The 19818-nt window shown below is 37.3% G+C and overlaps 1 protein-coding gene and 1 long non-coding RNA gene across 2 annotated transcripts in view; one reads left to right on the top strand and one right to left on the bottom strand.

Annotated features, from left to right (window-relative positions):
* Positions 1 to 18822, bottom strand: part of LOC140331492 (ATP-binding cassette sub-family B member 5-like) — a 37011-nt gene extending 18189 nt beyond the window's left edge. Inside the window, exons 1-16 of the mRNA XM_072412551.1 lie at positions 18615 to 18822; positions 15527 to 15648; positions 13700 to 13754; positions 13085 to 13235; positions 10199 to 10241; positions 8881 to 9072; positions 8619 to 8790; positions 6791 to 6915; positions 6539 to 6713; positions 5144 to 5257; positions 3868 to 3978; positions 3411 to 3536; positions 2958 to 3161; positions 2154 to 2324; positions 1609 to 1770; positions 743 to 904 (exon numbers count right to left, since the gene is read on the bottom strand). Coding sequence (XP_072268652.1) covers positions 743 to 904; positions 1609 to 1770; positions 2154 to 2324; positions 2958 to 3161; positions 3411 to 3536; positions 3868 to 3978; positions 5144 to 5257; positions 6539 to 6713; positions 6791 to 6915; positions 8619 to 8790; positions 8881 to 9072; positions 10199 to 10241; positions 13085 to 13235; positions 13700 to 13754; positions 15527 to 15648; positions 18615 to 18656 — 2127 coding nt within the window. The 5' untranslated portion in view covers positions 18657 to 18822. The remainder of the gene's footprint in view (positions 1 to 742; positions 905 to 1608; positions 1771 to 2153; positions 2325 to 2957; positions 3162 to 3410; positions 3537 to 3867; positions 3979 to 5143; positions 5258 to 6538; positions 6714 to 6790; positions 6916 to 8618; positions 8791 to 8880; positions 9073 to 10198; positions 10242 to 13084; positions 13236 to 13699; positions 13755 to 15526; positions 15649 to 18614) is intronic.
* On the top strand, positions 18683 to 19818 carry LOC140331494 (uncharacterized). Its single transcript, XR_011920941.1, has 2 exons — positions 18683 to 18808; positions 19439 to 19818. It is a non-coding gene; the product is annotated as an uncharacterized lncRNA (long non-coding RNA).

Below are 19818 nucleotides of genomic sequence, written 5' to 3'. Positions count from 1 at the left end.
CAAAACTGTTCTAGATCCTTCATGCCCACCACCTTTTGTCCCCTTCCTTCCTACGTACTCCACCCTTACCTTCCAACCAATCTCTTACTGACCCCTCCTTCTGCTTAACATTTACCCCCTCAGTCTCCTCTTCCCTTCCTGTCTTGTAAGCCCTACGCTTATCTTGCTTTTGCTGCGGGCCTCCCTTTCAGATGTTCAAGGTAGGTTTACATGTAATTTTTAGATTTGAAAAAGAATTCAGTACTTGCATTCAGGTATTAAGAAACAGACAATGCTGCTTTTGGTATAGATAGACATTGTTCCAGGGACCCTAATATGTTTTACACCATTGTGCTTAAAGACATTTTTTGTGCAAAACAAATCAAGGTCCTTGATGTAGTGTGGTCCAGGTGCAGTGTGAAAACTGTGTGCACCTTGTGGATGGGATGTGATGCCAACTGCCAACTATCAGTTTCTCACTGCAGCTATGTCAAACTATTTGAGTAGGCTATGCTTCTTAGGTGTATTTGCATATCTATGCAGACATGACTGGCCCAGAATTCCCATACTGCCTGGCTGTGCCTGACTGCCCATCACTAGAATGCCATTAACACACAACTGTATATATATATATATATATATATATAGTATATATAACTACAAACACACATAATAATAAACAATGCAGCTAATATCATACTTAACAGTTTACAAATGTATACTAGTACAATTTTTTCTTAATTACAAAAAAGTAAAAGCTAACCTCTTCTGCATCATCAGCCTCCTTTTTATCCTCTTTTTTTCCTTCCTCTGTGATGTGATTTAAATCTGTGGATTTATAGTTTGGACACTTCGTGATAGAGGGGGATCCAGGTGTTTCATCTGTATATGTTCCATCTTTATCATTATCTTCTACTTGTATAAACTAAAAAATAAAAACAGGTGTAATTATTTGTTCTACCTTATATGGAGTGTTTAATGTTAAATCTATTTATAGTCAAGGTATTAATCCTTTTAAAATTAGTTTGGTACTTTTCTCCCAAAGAGAACCTTTTACCCTAAAATATGAAAATAGGGTTGGTGTATTTAGGTCAGTGACTTTTAAATTATCAAAATTAAAGCACCAACATGACAACCAGGGATCCACAAGTCTCATTTACATGGGCTGCCCAGTGTACCACAACGGACCAAAAAATTGAATGTGCATTATTTTTTATAACACTCCCCCCAACACATTGTGCATTGCCCTGTGGTGTGTCTGAAAGGTGCATTTGTATGCTATTCAGAATGAATTGAAGTGCATTGCACCAATGCATTAGATGCTGCTGTGCCTTAGGGTAACACATGCACATGTATATACTGCAAATCTGTGACTGGCTCCTTTCAGTTTGTTTTATTTATAGAGCAGATACAGACTAAATACAGAGGTCTGGCCTCTGATAGCATACATGATATACTTCAGAGGTCCCTTCCATGCTGAGCCATAGCTATAGCTTTCCAATCAGCAAAAAAGCATGAGTTGCAGAGCTATAGGTTACACTGAACACGTTGTGTGTCTGACCTTTGCAGAGAGACCACTGATTTTAAATAATAAACAAACACCCTTTATTTTTATGACATAAACTGTACCTGTGCTGTTGCAAGTGAATGATATATTCCTTTTTTTTCCATTAATTCCACATGGGTTCCTTGTTCAGCCACAGCGCCATTCTCCAGAACTACAATAAGATCTGCCGTCCACACTGTACTTAGGCGGTGAGCTATGACAATTGTTGTGCGACCCTCGCTTACCTAAAATAATCACATAGGTGTTGACATATATTTTTAATTATTAGGATGCTTGAGTTTTAAACAATCAAAATGGCTTTTAAAGAGATTATGGCAGACACCAAGAATACAAGAGTGATCTGTATTTGGCGTTTGCTATTATCTGACTCTTGGGTTGCACATTAGACTCAAGGTAAGTTTGTTGACCACAGCTGAGTAAGTTCAGGGTCACCATCCAATCGGCAGTTGGAGCTCCTGGTATTTTAGTTAAGTTTTTTACTCCAGAAAGTCAGAAATAATTACATTATTTACAGTAAAAATGTTTAAGTTTTTATAATGTGATAAATAACATTCAGAGTTTCTATATTTAAAAAAAAAATCACACGTTTATTTATCTCATGACTCACTTTATCTAGAGCAGACTGTACAACAGATTCACTCTCAGTATCCAGGGCAGACGTGGCCTCATCCAGTAAAAGTATCCTAGGATTTCGGACCAAGGCTCTAGCTATGGCTATTCTTTGCTTCTGCCCACCGCTAAGCTGAGCTCCTCTTTCTCCAACAAGAGTTTCAAATTTCTACAGAGTGAAAAATGAAAAGAAACAGAATAACGTCAGGGGCCAGATAATGCAACCATGTCACCAATCCACTACAGCTAGCCAAAGGTTGGGTAAGAGGGTATATCTGCCGATACCCAAATGACTTGAGGTCATTGAAGGATCAGGGACCACTTACAGGGATTGCTTCCAACAAGTTCAATCAGTGTCCAAGTCTTACACAGATTCTACTCTAAGCAGTGTATGTTAGCAGGAAGATCGCATGCAAACAGCTTTTATAAGGTCTATTGAAAAAAAATGAATATTCCTTTAGAAAAATCAAGGCTGGAACCATCTAAACCAGTGTTTCTCCACCAGGGTTCCCTCTGAAGGTGAAAAGGGTGCCTTGAGCAATGAGCATTTTTTGCCCCTGAAGTAAGTTTAATTGACATTAGGGATCTTGCTGGCTATTTGTAGGGGTCACACTCTTTCCCGATATGTAATAGGTATTCTTCCCAGTGACAACAAAGCTAATGAACTGTGAGCTATGGTTATAGTAACTATAGCACAGGTTCCCTGAAGACCTGCAAGTTAGGCTCCCCTATGTTAAAAAGGTCAAAAAACACTGGTTTACAATACAATATTGTTTAATTTTATTTATTGATAGATACTTACATCAGGTAGCTCCATAATAAAGTCATAGGCATTGGCTTCTTTAGCTGCTTTCTCAATTTCTTCATCAGTTACATCTTCTCGCCCATATCTTATGTTATTTTTAATGCTAGTTCCAAACAATACAGGTTCTTGGCTTACAACACCAATTAATTCTCGGTAGTGTCTGACATTCAGAGACCGAATATCATGGCCATCAACCAATATCTGAAAAATAATGTGCAAGAAATAAATAGCAGTAGATGAGATTGCTTCAGCTAATGGATTTTTTCTTAATGAATCCATGAAATATAGCAATGGGCCTGATTTATTAATGCTCTCGAAGGCTGTATAGGATACACTTCCTGGACTTTGACAAAACCCATACCATGTTTGCTGGATCACCCAGCTTCACTGATGAAAGGGTATCCTCTCCAGCCTTGAAAAGCTTTAATAAATCAGGCCCAATATATCTACCTCTCCTTCTTGTGGATCATACAGTCTCTGCAGCAGCTGCACTGTGGTGCTTTTGCCACATCCACTTTGACCAACCAGTGCCACTGTTTGCCCAGATTTCACAGTCAAATTGAGTCCTTTCAGTACCTTCAGAGAACAGAAATAAAAAAAATTACTTTATAAAGTCCTTTTAAAACCTACCAAATTAAAGAAATAAAGTACTTCCAGTAAATATACAATAAAAGGAAGCTTACAGCTACATAAATACTCTCATTGCACCTATAGGAAAAGTTAACAAATCTCTCTCTGAGAGCTATCTGAGCACGTTTGCCTAGAAGACATTAGTTTTGGAAAGCATGAGTTATTTGTTTTTCCAATTTTAAGCCACTGTATAGATAAGTTCCTATAACTTGTAAAATTTAAGTTATATATTGTAAAAATAGCGTGGTTCAAAGTTTACAAAACATTTTGGCTTTACCTGAACATTTGAACGCGATGGATAACAAAAATGAATGTTTCTAAATTCCACATTTGCCTTCAGAATATCTGGTCTGTATCCTTCCAGTGAAAAGTTGTCAATTGCAGATGGCTGGATCATCAGGAAAAGACAGAATATTGATATTTTGTTTTAAAGGATAATTGTACTTTCAGCTTTAAAATTGATTAGGACTAATGGTCAATAATATTTCCAGGTAAATGGATTGAGGTTTTACAGAGGCAGAGAAATTTACGTAAGGAGACTTTATGGCTCCTAAGGAGTAGCACAATAAAATTTCAAAACCTGTGTAAGATTTAGTACGTAGAGGAATAATGTATGTGGGGATTGTGTAAAGTGCAAATAATTTCACTAAACGTAAACTTAGGACTCTTTCGCACCATTGTATTGCAGACATATTCATTGGTGCACTGTGCTGTGATAAAAAAGCAGCAGGTCCAATTTTAGATCTATTTGGGTGCATTATTTGAGTAGGCTGGCTTATTGTCGGGGTCAATGAATGAGGTAACAAGCATTAATTAACTGCATAATATCACTGCAAGAGACTTGATCAGAGTGAATAATATTATTAATAATAAGCCTTTATTTTTAATGTAATTCTTGCAAATTACAATACATAACTACATTAAAGTTTTATTTTACGCCCACATTCAATTTACTTTTTCATACATGAATTGTCATACATTTAATGTTAAACCCTTTAAATTGATGATTCCCGTTTTGTACTACTATGACTCCTTATGAGTACCCCAAATGAACAGCCAAGTAGCTACACACAGCCATTCTCAGCTGGGGTTCCTCCAAAGCTTGCTAGGTGTTCCTCAAACTGTGGTCTCACATTGACCTTCCATTTGATGATATCTACATAGATATGGGACCATTACCATTTGGTAGAGCCAGCTCCATGACTGTAATGATGTTTTAGGTGTCTATGAAAGTTGTATTTTAGCCACTAATCTAAGTGGGGCATTCTTTCCACTGGTCACACATTTAGGAGGCTTTTACCCCACTGATTTGTGTGGGAAGTACTAACTGGGGCAATGTTTAAAAATAAATAGGAGAAGATTCAAACGGCAACACATTTCTGTGCTGTTACAGGACACCGTAGGACAGTTCAGCCCTGAGTGCCGCAGGATCTGACAAGTATTTTGAACTAGTTATATATAGTATATGATACAGCCAGTGTTGACAAAATCATGGACAACCTACTACCAATTTTATTAAACAAGTATGAATTATGCAGTTTAAAATATATTACCTGATCAATGACTTTAAATATACCATATGCTGCCCCTCTTGCTATAGAAAAGGCTTCAAGGTGGGAAAATGCCTGGCCAATGCAATAACTGCTTATCACAACACTGAAGAAAACCTGTTAAAGAACACAAACCGATAATGATATGATAATGATAGTATTATTATTCATAAAAATAATAGTTCTTTATTGACATGTTAGTACTTGATTTATGACCTTTGTGTGTCGGTAAATATATTGAATTAAGAAAACTCTGATTATATTATCGCCTTTATCTTGTACTTGTCAGACTGCTGTATTCAGACATGTTTGCCAAGAACGGTGCGTAACTATTATTTGTACTATAGATATGAAAAATAATTATGTAAACATAATTCCACCCAATGAAAAATACACCACATGAATTAACTATTAGAAAGTACAAAACAGAATCCAGAACAAATAATGCTATTGTCGATGTTCCAACACAAAATCTTTTCTCGGGGGCGTTGTTATGATTATTTTTAAAGATTACTCAATAATGTGCCAGAATTTTGCTTTAAAAAAAATGGATTTAGGACGTTAGGATGGATGAAGTCAGTTCAACTTCACCCTATTTACTAAGAAAAAAGGGAAAAAAGGGAAAATGAACATGTGCACATGGCAGTGCTGTGAGAGGGAACCAGCAGGTTTACCGGCTGCAGACTGCCTTGTTGTTCCAGGTGATTGACTCAGAAAGTATTGATGCCAGAGGCAACCATGGAAGTAAGGTTTCCAAAAACAGATGAACAATGACAGCCCTTGTATTCATCTCATCACAAATGTGTCATGTATCCACCCAAATGACGATAATTCAGCAGTGTAGTAAGTGATAAACCGAATTCTTACTGTATATGTTTTTGTACTAAAAAGAAGAGATAAGGGAGCAATTGTAGTGAAATAGCTTTTGCAGCAAAAATTGTACAGAGCAAAGACATATTACTATAATACAATGTTCAGGGGCTTTGTAATATATTTAAAAAGTCAGCAGGAGCATAAAGTCGGACTATATTTTAAACTTATTTACAAAACAACTACTTGTCAGTGGGACTTTGCAAATAAGTTTAGCTGTGAGTTTACAAATTTTTTGCAAACTTGCATAATTTTGCACAATCCTTACTCCAGAGAAAAAAAAAATCTCTATGAAGCTGCTGACTTTGTCCTACCAACCTTGGAGAAATTCCTGGATATTTCCACAGAAGTTGCATTCTTCATAATATAAAATAAATAAACACTTAAAAGGTATATAGGGACCTCTAAAGCCATGAAGTGTACACTGTCATGGAAACTCAAGATGTCCTTATATAAAACTTACTATAGCAAGATTTGGGGATTTTGATTTACTTTTAAAAGTAAAATATATTAAAATGTGACACTTACCACCAATGCATCTCCAATGGTATATCCTTGATCTCCTAATATCAGGATGGTACCATACCAAAAACCTAGGCCATAGGAAGCATAAACAAAGAGGTAAACAAATCCAAGGGCCAGCTGAGAAGCAATGGCTTTCTTGATTCCAAGTTTCTTGGCCTCTCCTAAATTATTTGTGTACCTAAACATGAGAAATACACAAAACATTATATGGTAGAGTTACATGGACACCAATATAAGATAAAGCTAGGAAAGCACCTTTTAATTTCTTTCTCTTGTCCACCAAATGCCACCACTGTCCGTATGGAGGAGAGGACCTCTTCAGCCACAGCTCCGGCTTTGGCATATGCAGTAAGCTCCTTGCTTGTCAGCGATACCAGCATCTAATAAGATGTTATAGAAAAATTATTTATTTGCAGTTTATTCATACATTCATTCTGCACAAAATATCCAGCTACAAAAAGCAAATCAAATGAAGCAAGGCATGGGAAGCACAAAAAAATGTAACATAGCGTGATAGAATTAAGCCTAATCAGCTGAAACTTTTCTAAAATGTTTCTTCTCTGGTTTGGGGATGAAACAAGACAAATAAAACAGTGACCACTATCTGCAGGGGCCCTTAGGGCTGAAGAGTAAGTGCCAGGGGCCCAAGCCACAGGTCAGACATTAGGAGCTTAGAGAAGACATGTAAGAAAAAAAATATTAAGTCAATAACTTATTTGTCGGACATTTTCAGTAGCTAGGAGCAATCACAATAATACATGTAGATCGGTACTTGAGTTTACAGCTTGTTGATAGGTTTAAGACCTCAAAGGAGAATGCATGCTAAGCTGATTATACAATTTCTGGGAAGAGAGGGGATGGCAAAATGCCATACTTCATTGCTTTGGTAAAGATGTTTTTTAAATAGCTTTGAAATTTGCCCACTGATCCCCTTAACGGTAATACAGAGAGCTCAGCCTAGAATAGAAACAGATTTTCTTCTACTTCAAAAACAAAGTATCAGAACCACAGACCCTGTTATACCCTGTAAACTAGTACTCTTCTATACTTAATACACAATAGGGTAATAAATGTTAGGCTATGTTTATACCCCATTGGATATGGAAAATTCCCAGTACCCTATGTGTTGTTGGGGTACTGTGCACACCATCAGGGAAAGCAAGCTAAATAATAAACAGCCAATCCGTGGATGTCCTATCCAGTGTTAAGACTGCCATGCACATTTTTTTTTTTTTTGTATTATACAGTAATTATTTAGTGCCATCATCTTACGCAGCGCTGTACAAAGTTAATAGTCATGTCACTAACTGTCCCTCAAAGGAGCTCACAATCTAATGTCCCTACCATAGTCATACGTCATTAATGTAGTCTAAGGTCAATTTTGAGGGGAAGCCAATTGCCAACGTCACTGCATGTTTTTGGATCATTCAAAACATTTAGATTTGTCATTTTGGGGGCCATTTGTTAGTGTTAGAACAGCTGTAACCTGAACAAGGTCTAAAGATAAAGTTAACATTAATGTGAACATGGCTTTGACTAACATTATTTTTGGGCATTAGCTAATGACATCTCTAATCCTAATATATGATTTATTTTAAAATTATGATACAGCTAAACCATTACTTATCGGTAACACAATTCAATAGAAGAGAAAACGCAAACAATACCATCTGCTGTGCACCTGTCCACATCCATATTACACCCAGTTATCTTACATGCAGCTTACTACCAGTACTGAGAAAGTCAGATATGAGTTCTATGTCTAAGACCAAATTACCTATTTTTACATATCATAAAAGCTGGAAAACAAAAACTGTCCAACACTGTATGAAAGTTTAAATAATTACTAAATGCATTCATTAATGTCCAGCTACTGCACAAAAATATCAGTAGAAATGCTAGAATATAGACTAACAATAACATGTATACAGGGAATGGTAATAATATCATAGTCAGTCTTAGAAAACATAAAAGATCAATTCTATAAACATTCTTTACCAATAAAGTTATTGACAGTTCAGCGATACAAAACACTGTTTAAAAGGACTTTATTTATTTCATAGGTTGACTATGTTGCATTTACCTTAGAACAAAATGCTGATGAAAATGCCATGAGTGGGCTGGTTGACATGTAAACTAGGGCAAGCTGCCACCCTTTCGCCAAGCCAATGACTAGTCCTGCTACAAACGTTGAAAAATTTTGCAAAAAATGACCAACTTTGTCTCCAATCCCATCATTAATTTTATTGATGTCTCTGAGAAACAAGGGTTAAATGATTTTTAGCAAATGAAATAGGATTGAAGATGTGTAATAATGTTAGGTTAATCTTAGACTGTGCTCCTACTCTGTAAGACGACTGTTTAGTTCTCCTGATTTGGTGACATCAAACCAGCTAATATCTTTGGACAATACTGAGTGGAAAAAGGTTCTTCTCATTCTTCTGGTCTGTCTTGCGGCAGTAAGAACCCAAAATGAGACTTGAACATATCCACACACCAAAACTCCAGCACCTATACCAGCATAATACAAGGAAAACCTGAGGATACAAAAGGATATTTAAATTCTAGTGTCATGATATGCCATATCTGCTTTCTCTACTTTCTAAACATTTATTGCACAAACATTATAAATAGAACACTTGGCAACTACTGATATCACCCATTATTATAGCGAGGTCCCTAAAACGTTATTCTTAGTGTAATTTGGACCATGGGCATCTGATGGCTATTTTGTGTTGCGGGGGAGGCACCCGGCCATAGGAAGATAGCAGCCTATCATTATCCTATCACTGTCACTTTTTGAGCCTTTGACAATATTTGGCACCTCTTTAGGTAAGATTATATGTAAATATGAGGATACATAAATTATGTGGATAAAATGTGGATAAATATATGGCAGTCCCTGGGACATGGCTGGGCCTGGGGCTTGAAGACTGAACCACTGAGGATATGAAATTGGTTCTTAGTGAGTATGGATTTGGCTTTGGTGGGAGAAGCAAAAACGTGAAGGCACTAAGAAGAGAGGTGCTCTAGGACCGGATCCCATTGGTGCTGACTTTAGGATAGGAAACCTACTCCAGAAGTAGAATATTTGTTTTATAAAAATTTGTAAAAACTTGCCAGCTTGCCAACTCTTACAACTTGGATTTAAGAGTTCAGCAAGAATGCTAAAGGTCAGCTCTTAGTGTTGGCGGTATGGATTGCTTTTGGATAAGAATTGCTGTTATCTTCCAAAGGATTGCAAAATGCCAAGTCAAATTCAGGTACTTACACTGATTATATTAAATATACATTTACCTAAGTATTAATAAGTATCTATGTATTTTCAAAAATAAGAAGCTGCAATAAATTTTGCCTTTTATACGCATGTGAATTCAGTTTTAATGTAAATCAGAAATATGAAACAATATTACTTTGGCATTGTACCCAGATTATAATGAAAGCAGAGACTCCTTTAATGATAATAATGAGCCCTGTGCTGTTGCAGATTCTTGTTTCATATAAAATCACATCCAAGCTCAAAAGGGTGCTGGCTGGCAAAAAGCATACATGGATTAGTAAAAGTAGCTGAATTAGCAGAGGAAAGGGAAAGTAATGAGATACAACAGGAATACTCATACACTTATATTTTATTTGTAGTAGAAAATACATATTCTAACTTACAATGCCATCTGTTCTTCTATTGGTTTAAACTTTGCACATTCAGCTGTAAGTAGAAAATATAAATTATTGGGTAACTGCAGAAACCAAACAGCTGAACATGGTTTACACAATCAAAGCTGAAGTTTAATCTGCTTATATTTTGCCCTTCCTGCTTCCTTACTCCTCCCTCATCAACATTTCAATAAAACCTCTTCATGTAAATGATAAATGTAATTTTTGCAATGAAATCATCAATGGGGGTGTCCCTCTGTGTTGCGCTATGCAATGTGGGCAGATAATGGTTTCTTAGGAAGGCCCAGCAGGGAGTTGGAGTTGAGTGGGGAGCTGTTTTTTAGTTACTAAAAAACATTACAGCACCTTGCCTTAGTAATGCTCTTAAGATGCCCTGATGCAAGCAGTGGAATGGCTCTTGGGGGGGATTTTTGCAAATAAAAAAATTTCTTGATGGATTTACATGCAAACTGCCCTAGGTAAGTTACCCATATCATACTGACCCTACATAATTAAATACAAGGCACACAAGGGGCAGGGATATTATAGCAAGGGAGAACATGGCTTATTGATGCTGGAGATCCCTTAGCCAGTGGAGAAGGTGGGCTTTATCTGACTTGTTACAGCTTCTAATATACATTGTAAAAAGCTAGCACATGCAGTTAAATTAGTTAGTGATTTCACAACTGAATAGGAGTCTGTATAAATATTAGACTTGGAGTTCAGTTTCAGGTTTTTATTGAGTCGTGATGACCAGGTAAGTGAACAATTCCAAATGTTTAACAGACTGAATTCTAGCTATACTCAAAAAATGATCTAAAAAATAAAGAATTGGTAATAGTCAGTCATTTAGGATAAATTAGTCAAATAAAAGGACCATTTGACCAGGTTCGAATCCCAGCCAGGACATTATCTACATTTTGCAGGTTCTCCCGGTGTCTGCGTGGGTTTCCTCCAGGTATTCCGGTTTCCTCCCACATCCCAAAAACATGAAGTTAGGTTAATTGGCTTCCCCATAAATTGACCTTAAACTACGTTAATGACACATTGTGAGCTCCTTTGAGGGACAGTTAGTGACACGACTATGGACTTTGTACAGCGCTGCATAATATAATGGTGCTATATAAATACTGTGTAATAATAATCAATAAAGCTGGGGGATCTAGCAAATGTGGAACAGGTTTTTCAAAGTAATTTGCTATTTGCTAGCAAATGTTTTCAATCCCGGACCAGATCCTTTCAAGGTTTGCTGGATCACCCAGATTCACTGATGAAAGTGTATCTTCTCCAACCTTGGAGAGCTGTAATAACCCAGGCCCATAGCGGGGGACATGGCAGACATAGGGAGGTGCAAAGTATGTTTAGCAAGGGGGTTCTCAAGCCCATCTGTACAAGGAAACACTGTTATCTACATCCGCCACTGGCCATGGAATTAGGTAAGCACCAAGATGGAGTCCAGACAGCTATTCTGCAGACCTATAAACAGTTCAGAATAATTCCAAATCCCCCCCAGACATATATCTAACTGTTAACAACACTGTTATTCGGCCCTCCCCTCAGGCATGTTGTCTTGGTGTCACCTTTGACTCGGCCCTCTCATTCACCCCCCATATTCAGAACATTTCCAGGTCCTGTCACTTTCACCTACGCAACATCTCCAAAATCCGCTCCTACCTGTCCCCTGAGACCACCAAACTCCTTGTACATGCTCTAATCATCTCTCGTCTGGACTACTGTAACATCCTTCTCTCTGGTATTCCACTAACCCGACTCTCTCCTCTACAATCTATCATGAATGCTGCAGCCAGACTCATCCATCCTTCCCTCCGCTCCTCTTCCGCTGCATCTCTTTGTAGTTCTCTCCATTGGCTTCCATTTCACCTTAGAATCAAATTCAAGCTCCTGTGCTTTGCCTTCAAATCCCTACACAGTTATTGTCCTACTTACATTTCTGACATGGTTAAAAAATACTCTCCCAGCCGCTCTTTCCGCTCCTCCAATGACCTACTAATGACTTTCTTACTCATAACCTCATCACACGCACGGTTACAAGACTTCTCTAGAGCTGCCCCAACTCTCTGGAATGGTCTTCCTCGTCCTATCCGGCTTGCTCCTACTTTCTGCTCATTTAAAAGAGCGCTCAAAACCCATTTTTTCAAACTTGCCTACCCATCTTCTTCTGTCTTTTGAAACCCTTACTACTTCCCAGCACTACATATCTCCCATCCTATTGTGTGTGAAATTCCCCCACCTACTAGATTGTAAGCTCTTCGGGGCAGGGTCCTCTCCTCCTGTATCACTGTCTGCATTAGTCTGTCATTTGCAATCCCTATTTAATGTACAGCGCTGCGTAATATGTTGGCGCTATATAAATCTTGTTTATTCATAATAATAATAATAATAATAATAATAATACAGCCAACGGCTTTTTTAACCAGTTTCCCTTTTGGTCAGCCTTTTAAACTATACATGTCATTGTACAAACAGTGGTAAAAAATTTTGTTCAGAAGAATAAAAACAAACAAAAAAAAATGTTTGGACTTTCCTACTGTGGCCAAAGAACTCCTTATTGATTAGAATTACATCTCACTTCCTGTAGGCTGTCTATGTAGTATCTGCCCAATCTATAGCAAAGCACACATCAGTACCTACTACAGACACTTTTTAAGTGCTCCTGTAATTGCAGAAAACTATTGTCTAGTAAAAATCCTCATAAGGGTCAGAAAACCAGGCAGACATTACAAGAACTAGGCCATTTAGTCCAGAACCACAGAGGTGGTAACCTAGTCTATGCAAAATCTAGTCTATGCAAATGTAGATGAGTCGAAACATCCAACATCTTCCTATCAGAAGACAAATATGCCACATATAATGCTAAATATAACATTAACTTACATGAATTCTGTAAGGATGAGTTATGGCAAATCATACTGTCAGTCATTTCACCAAAAACAATGTGCATTACAGGAATGCAAATTCCATTTCCAAGTGCTCCAAGGGATCCTATAACCATGAAGAAAACATCCAGGCTGTCTGCATAGCGAAACTGAATAAAGTAACAAAAATGCCAAAAAATCAATAAACATATAAAAATGGTCTTACTAGCTGAGATATACCATTTTGTGTTTTAGATATTTACCATTTTTTTCTACATTCTTATAGAACTCCAAAACTAAAAGAAAAGTTTTTGTTACCCTTAGGATCATTTGTTTGCGTGTTGGTGCCTATAACATGATTTTCTTAAGTAAATATCCTTTTTATTTATGTTTAAAAAATGAATCTCTAAATTGCGTCAATAATAAATATGAATACCAACTAATGATCCTGAAACATGAAGAAAATAGATTAGATTAGAATAGAAAGGATGGGGATTGGAGGGAGAAGGATTCGTATCAGCAGGCGATCTCTCTGTCAGTTCAAACAATTCCTCCATCTTTGAAAGAACCATAATCAACTAAAACATTTCTAATGTAATAATATATATTTTTAGTAAAAATAATTATTACTTACAATGCTGATTGGGCCAACCATTACCTCCTTCTTCTTCTCTTTTTCATTTTCCTCTCTTTCGGAAATAAAACTCAAATTTATTAGTAGTATTTAAAGCAAAAAATTAAAAAAACTAACAGAGTAAAACAGTAAACATGTAATAGCTATATTCTCTTCATTTCTTTATAAAAATCTCCGTAAAATAAAAAGTTATAATAAAATAAATGGTAAAAGTTAGTGTAGATAGAACCAGGTCTTATGTGCTATGTAGGAGTCTCTTCTTATGGTACACGAGAAAATTTTGGTGGTCCACGGCTCTGGCCGGTGCACCCCCCAGTGGGGTTTAGGAGAAGGACCATGTCCCCCATATGCATCGCAGGCTCAGGGCTGTGGGTGGGTTGTGTCTCTGGACTGGAGAGTAGGTGGATTCTGGTATCATGGTGTCACTCTGGGGGAAGTTTTTTCCCCTTTGAATGACACACGGCTCCCCACACATTCGTGGTCCGGAGTCTGTAAATTTAGTGGTCTGTGAAGTCCAAAAGGTTGGGGACCACTAGTCTAGAGAACCATTTTCAATCAGGGTTCCGTGGAACTTTCTCTGGAGCTTGCCAGGAGTTCCTTGGACCATGGCTCATTGACCTATTTGATGGTGCCTACAAAGGCCTAAGAGACATAGTTGTCTGTAAGGGTGGAAATTTGACAATCGAAACAATAGCATCTACTTAGTGTCCATCAATGTATGAGGCTTTATTTCCTCTGACCCCAAGTTCCCCAAGACCTGAACATTATTTCAAGGGTTGCTCTGGAATAAATACTATAAGTTAATAAAGGCTGGTGTAGGGTCAGTGTTTGGTAGGGGGAGTATGTGAGAACATGTGTATTCTTGCCCAAGCCTCTTACAATTCTCCAGAAGGCGAGTGTGGTGGCTTATGACTAGTGATATGGGTGCATAGAGTTCCACTTGGTAGAAAAGTAAAAGATGGGTTTTGGACTTTACATCTGTAAACCATTGGATATTTAGATCATTGACAATTGTGAAAGAGGAAAACACTACAACAAATGTTGACTAAGTTCTGTAAATTCCAACCACGTGTAACATGAGTATAATCCAGGTCCTATTCTTTGGACACATAAGTGACCTGAAGTCTCATTAGCGTAACCAGACCAGACTGGACCGGAACCTTAAGAGCAAGATCTGTTGTCAAGTAGACACAAAATTGTGAAGTTTATGTCAGTTTAATTTTCAAGTATTTGGTTATTAAATTCTACCTAAAAATATACACAGGAGCACTAAAATACTAACCTGGTGGAACAATCTACCTCTTGATACTTTGAGCCAGAAAGGTTTCAATGTTAAGGGGTTAGGTCTGCTTAAAGTGGTAAGGATTCAATTAAACTAGTTTTGTGCATGAATTGTCATCCTAGTAAAAAACCCAGCTTGCGTTGGTATGTATGCCCGTAGTCTGAGTGGCTGCCAAATTCTAGTTCAAAGAATGTGCCTAAGGCAAAATGGATATCTGGGTTAGGTGTCCGTATTATTATGTGTAGTCAGATCTCTGACACACCCTGCTTTACCTACTGTCCTGAGCTATTTCATCAGATGTAAGTGGTATCAGCCAATATGCTAAAATGTTGATAACACAGATCAGTAAAGACTTGCAGTGCTTCCCTCCTAGAGAGGTCCAGGATCATTTCTTCAGCAGGGTATGGCAGTCACTTTTTAATTGGTGCTGCTAACTTGAAACAATGCCGTTAAGACATTTTTCTTCTAAAGATTTATTTTTTATTCTGATTGTCATTGATTGCTAAAAAAAGTGCCATATGAGAAAATACAATTAAAATACATACGTCCTTTGTCTTTCATTTTCATCCAGTAAGGACTCTGTAGTGTGTTGAACAGAGTTAAGTTCTCCATCTGCGTCTTTAATATCAGCTTTTCTTTTGTTTGAGTTGGAAAGCCATGAAATCCACTGTGAACATAAATGTAAATATAGCAGTATAGCATCTGAACAATACACACGACTGTATCAAATATCCCTAAAATCCCTTCTTTAAATTCACACAATGTGACATTTTTAAATTGACCACATAAATATAAAATCATTTGTAAAAAAAAAATATTCAAACAACAAATAACATCCTTCACTTGATCGGTTTTAAAGGCTTGAGCCACTAAGGGATTATACTAAACAGTTATTCTCTAAAGTTATTCTCTCTAGTATTACACCTATTAATAAGAATATATAAATCTGAATTCACAGCCCCCTTACACTATTCCTGGCTGTCACCCCACTGATCACTGGGGTGGTTGGGGGGAGTTACCATCTAAACTTGTGTCAAATAAATTAATTGTGGAAATCTCAATCATTTAGTAACAGAGGGAAATCATCTAACATTTTTTAAAGTAAATGTCAAATGATATTTCACATCTGGAAACAGACCCCAGGTCGGGATAATAAAAACATCATATATAATTAGGAATTCAATAATAATACTTTTGCTTACAGATAATTGTAAGCAAGCTTCTGCTTATAAACTTTGTTATTAACATACAGTAATGAACATTATTATTGAACTCAAAAAAATCCACAAGAATTATAAATTATTATTGTCATTAACACACTCTAAGGACAATTCTGGTGAAGCCAATTAACCTAACTGCATGTTTTTGGAATGTGGAAGGAAACTGGAGTACCCGGAGGAAACCCACTCAAACAAGCAGAACCTGCAAACTCCATGCAGATAATGCCCTGGCCGAGATTTGAACCTGGTACCTAGCACTGAAGTGCTAACTCTGATCCCTATATGAATGAAGACTAAATTGAAAATAAAAAAACACCCAAGAACTGATGATCTGATATGTATGAGCTTCTGGTTTGATCCCAACTGCATGACCCAGCAACTCACCCAACATCCTATTTATTATACACCTGTCACAACTGGTGGCATGCATGATAGTGGTTTTGAAGATGGTGCCTTACATATTAGCTGTATTTAGTGGCCTGGGTGGGGCTCAGGGCCATAGGGGACACTTTGGGGAAAACAAACATCTTACACTCCTAGAAATGTTTCATTGTGATTCTGTCTAGTTTTCTAGATCTGGATTTATTGTAAAGGGGAACATTTTTGTCCATTTTCAATAGCACTGATTATCATGCAGACATCATTACGGTCACAATCTCTGTTTAAAGAGGAACGCAAAGAAATAAATGGCGAATAGGCAGCACTTTATTTAGAAGAGACTTATGTATTTTCTGTAATAAAAATAACCTCACATTTTTCTTCAGAATGCACATTTATTTGATCTTGCAGAGCTTAGTGTACATTCTTAGCATTCCTCAGTGTCTAAAAAAGTTGCATCATTCTGGTCCGGCCAAGCAAGATGGCCAAAGATCTGAATCTGAAAAATGACCAAGTGAACATGTCGCTATCACCATGAGAATGAGGGGAAGAATTACAATCTGGTATCACAAACTGTAAAAATCTGACTCCCAGCTCCGTAATGCCACGCGTCCTATATTAATGCCACGTGTGAAATAAAAACATTATTTTCCCATTTCACAGTACACTGATTAATAGAAATAATAACGATGAGTCAAATCTCTGTACCTCTGTAGTGCCATTGATTGAAGAATTTATAGATTAGGATACCTGCACAGTAAATCTGTTGCACAGTCTGTCTCATTACTCCTGTTTATCATTGCCTTACAATTCACAAAATGCTCTCATAGTGCATCTCTCCTCCAGCAAAAATAAAAACAATATGCCACTGATTCAGAAGAAATGAATACACAGAAACAGATCTAGTAATGTACCACTGCAACCACAAACATGCATGCAGAAAATAAATCAATTCTGTACTAACAACCAAAAACATATGTGCAGAATACATCAGTGCTTCACTGAAACAACCATAGACGTGTTTAATGGAGACAAAACCAGTGCCGTACTGACACCACCACAAACACTTCTGCAGAGACACAATAAGAACCATATTGATACAACCTCAAACATATGCACAGAGACACAATCAGTATACACTGACACACTCGCAACATCAATGACTTCCAGAAAAAGAAGGTTGTGGCCGAAAAAATGCTGCAGGGAAAATGGCAGAAACTGAACTGTGGAGAGCACAGACTCTCATCACCGGAGGAAGGCAACACAAAAGTTGTGCACATTTGCAGTAAAGTTCCTACATTCATGACTTCAATTTGGGTAAAATAAAATGATAATTTTGGGTATAATAAATGACTAAAAAAATTTAAAGTGACCCTTGCAGTGGGGCTTATTTCGCAAGTCTTTATTTGGGGGAACAACAAAAGCAGTTATATTTACCCTATTACCCCCTGCCTTTGGGCTTTTTCCCAGTTACAGGATAGGTTTGCCAAAGCCAACTTATCAGTCGCAGAGTTCTTAGACATCACATATTGTATAATGCAGGACCAGCGATGATGATGAAGGCCAGGCCACAATCCCGACCGTTAGCAAGAGCTAGACAAAACGAGCATTTAACTCTGAGCGGGTCTGTAAATCTTGTCCAATGGCAGACAATATAATGTGCATCGTCCTCATTTATTAACCAGAAAACTGCTCTTTTATTGCTAACCCTATTTATTGTCTGCCATTGGACAAGATTTGCAGACCAATATGTTGGTGCTATATAAATCCTGTTTATTAATAATAATATTATTAATGTGACTTTACCAAGGGGTTAAATGTATATCCCTGTCTTCTAATTGTGCCCTCACTTGCACTCTCCTGAAACCTGAGACTGCATGAATCTGTGAGTGAGTGAATCTGCATTCATAAATCATAGGCGTATAATTTTAACCTTCTATCTCCTTCCAGTCTCCATTCTGCTATGATTTTGCTATGATTGCTATATGTTCTGTATTCATAGTATTTCCGGCATCATGAGTTTGCATTTTCTTACCCCTGGGCGCACCGTACGTCTTTTTCTTCTCTTTGCAGCCATCGTGGTGTCTAAACTTCCCCAAGGTGATTAAGCTTTAAGCTGCCAGGCTGGTAGAAGGGAGGGGTTGTACAGGATGCTGTTATCATGCAGATTGGAGAGCTGTGCTTCCTGAATATATATTTCCAGCTACACCTGTGACATCCCAGCAACAGGTATTCATACTAACATGCGTCATGCTAACACATGGTTACATCTTTGTAGGACTTCAGTTACTACAATAGAAGTATAACATTGATTCTTGCACGCTGGACTCCTTAAAGCTGAACTTTTTCGGCCAAAATATATAAAATAATACAGCTATGTGTTCCATATTAATCCATCAATAAATCTATTTTTTTAAATGCAAGCAATGTACGTACTGATGTTGATGTTTTTTTGGGATGTTGGAGGAAACCGGAGTACCCAAGGAAAGCCACGCAAACATGGGGAAATCATACAAAACGTTTGTAGATAGATTCCTCTCCAACATTCAAACCTGGGACCTAGTACTACAAAACCACAGTGCTAACCTCTGAACCAAATAGTCTGCCCTCAAGTTTAGAATTAAATTTAGAAATAATTTGAAAAAAAATGACAGACTTCCACTTTAAATGCAATTTGTATGAATAAAAGCTTGGTACATCTTTCGATGTATATGTCACGTTGTCCATACTTCTCCATATTTGCTAATATATCAGAATATATCTCATGGTTGTATTGTTTTATAATTATCTGCAGCACATTTGCACCGTTCTGCTTCCACATTTTCAGGAGGAATCTGACTGTTTCTCGCTGTATTACAGGATAAACGTGTGACCATAAAGTGTTATGTATGATGTCCAGCTCACACCATGTGGACCTAAAGATTGCACGCAACAATGTCACATGACGGTGTTCTACTTTCAGTTATTTTCAGCAGGATCACTGGAGGCAGCTACATGTGAAATGTGAGCTATGCATTAGGGAACATGAACTAATCCCCTCCATACCAAAGGGGATAAAAAGAATTTGCATGCCAAAGCAGTAGATTAATTTCTCAAAAGTTATTCCCAGGTCTTGTCACCAGTTTCTAACCACTGAAATAAGAATGCTGAAAACTGATTTCCTGCTGACAGATGACTTTGTTTAAATAACTAAAAGCAGAGAATGAAAATTAAAAAATGATTTAGGCTTTGTACACACA

The sequence above is a fragment of the Pyxicephalus adspersus genome, chromosome 5 (genome assembly GCF_032062135.1).
Source record: "Pyxicephalus adspersus chromosome 5, UCB_Pads_2.0, whole genome shotgun sequence".
Classification (NCBI taxonomy): Eukaryota; Metazoa; Chordata; class Amphibia; order Anura; family Pyxicephalidae; genus Pyxicephalus; species Pyxicephalus adspersus.
Note: the sequence above shows the minus strand (reverse complement) of the source record. Positions and strands in the feature narration are given on the sequence as shown.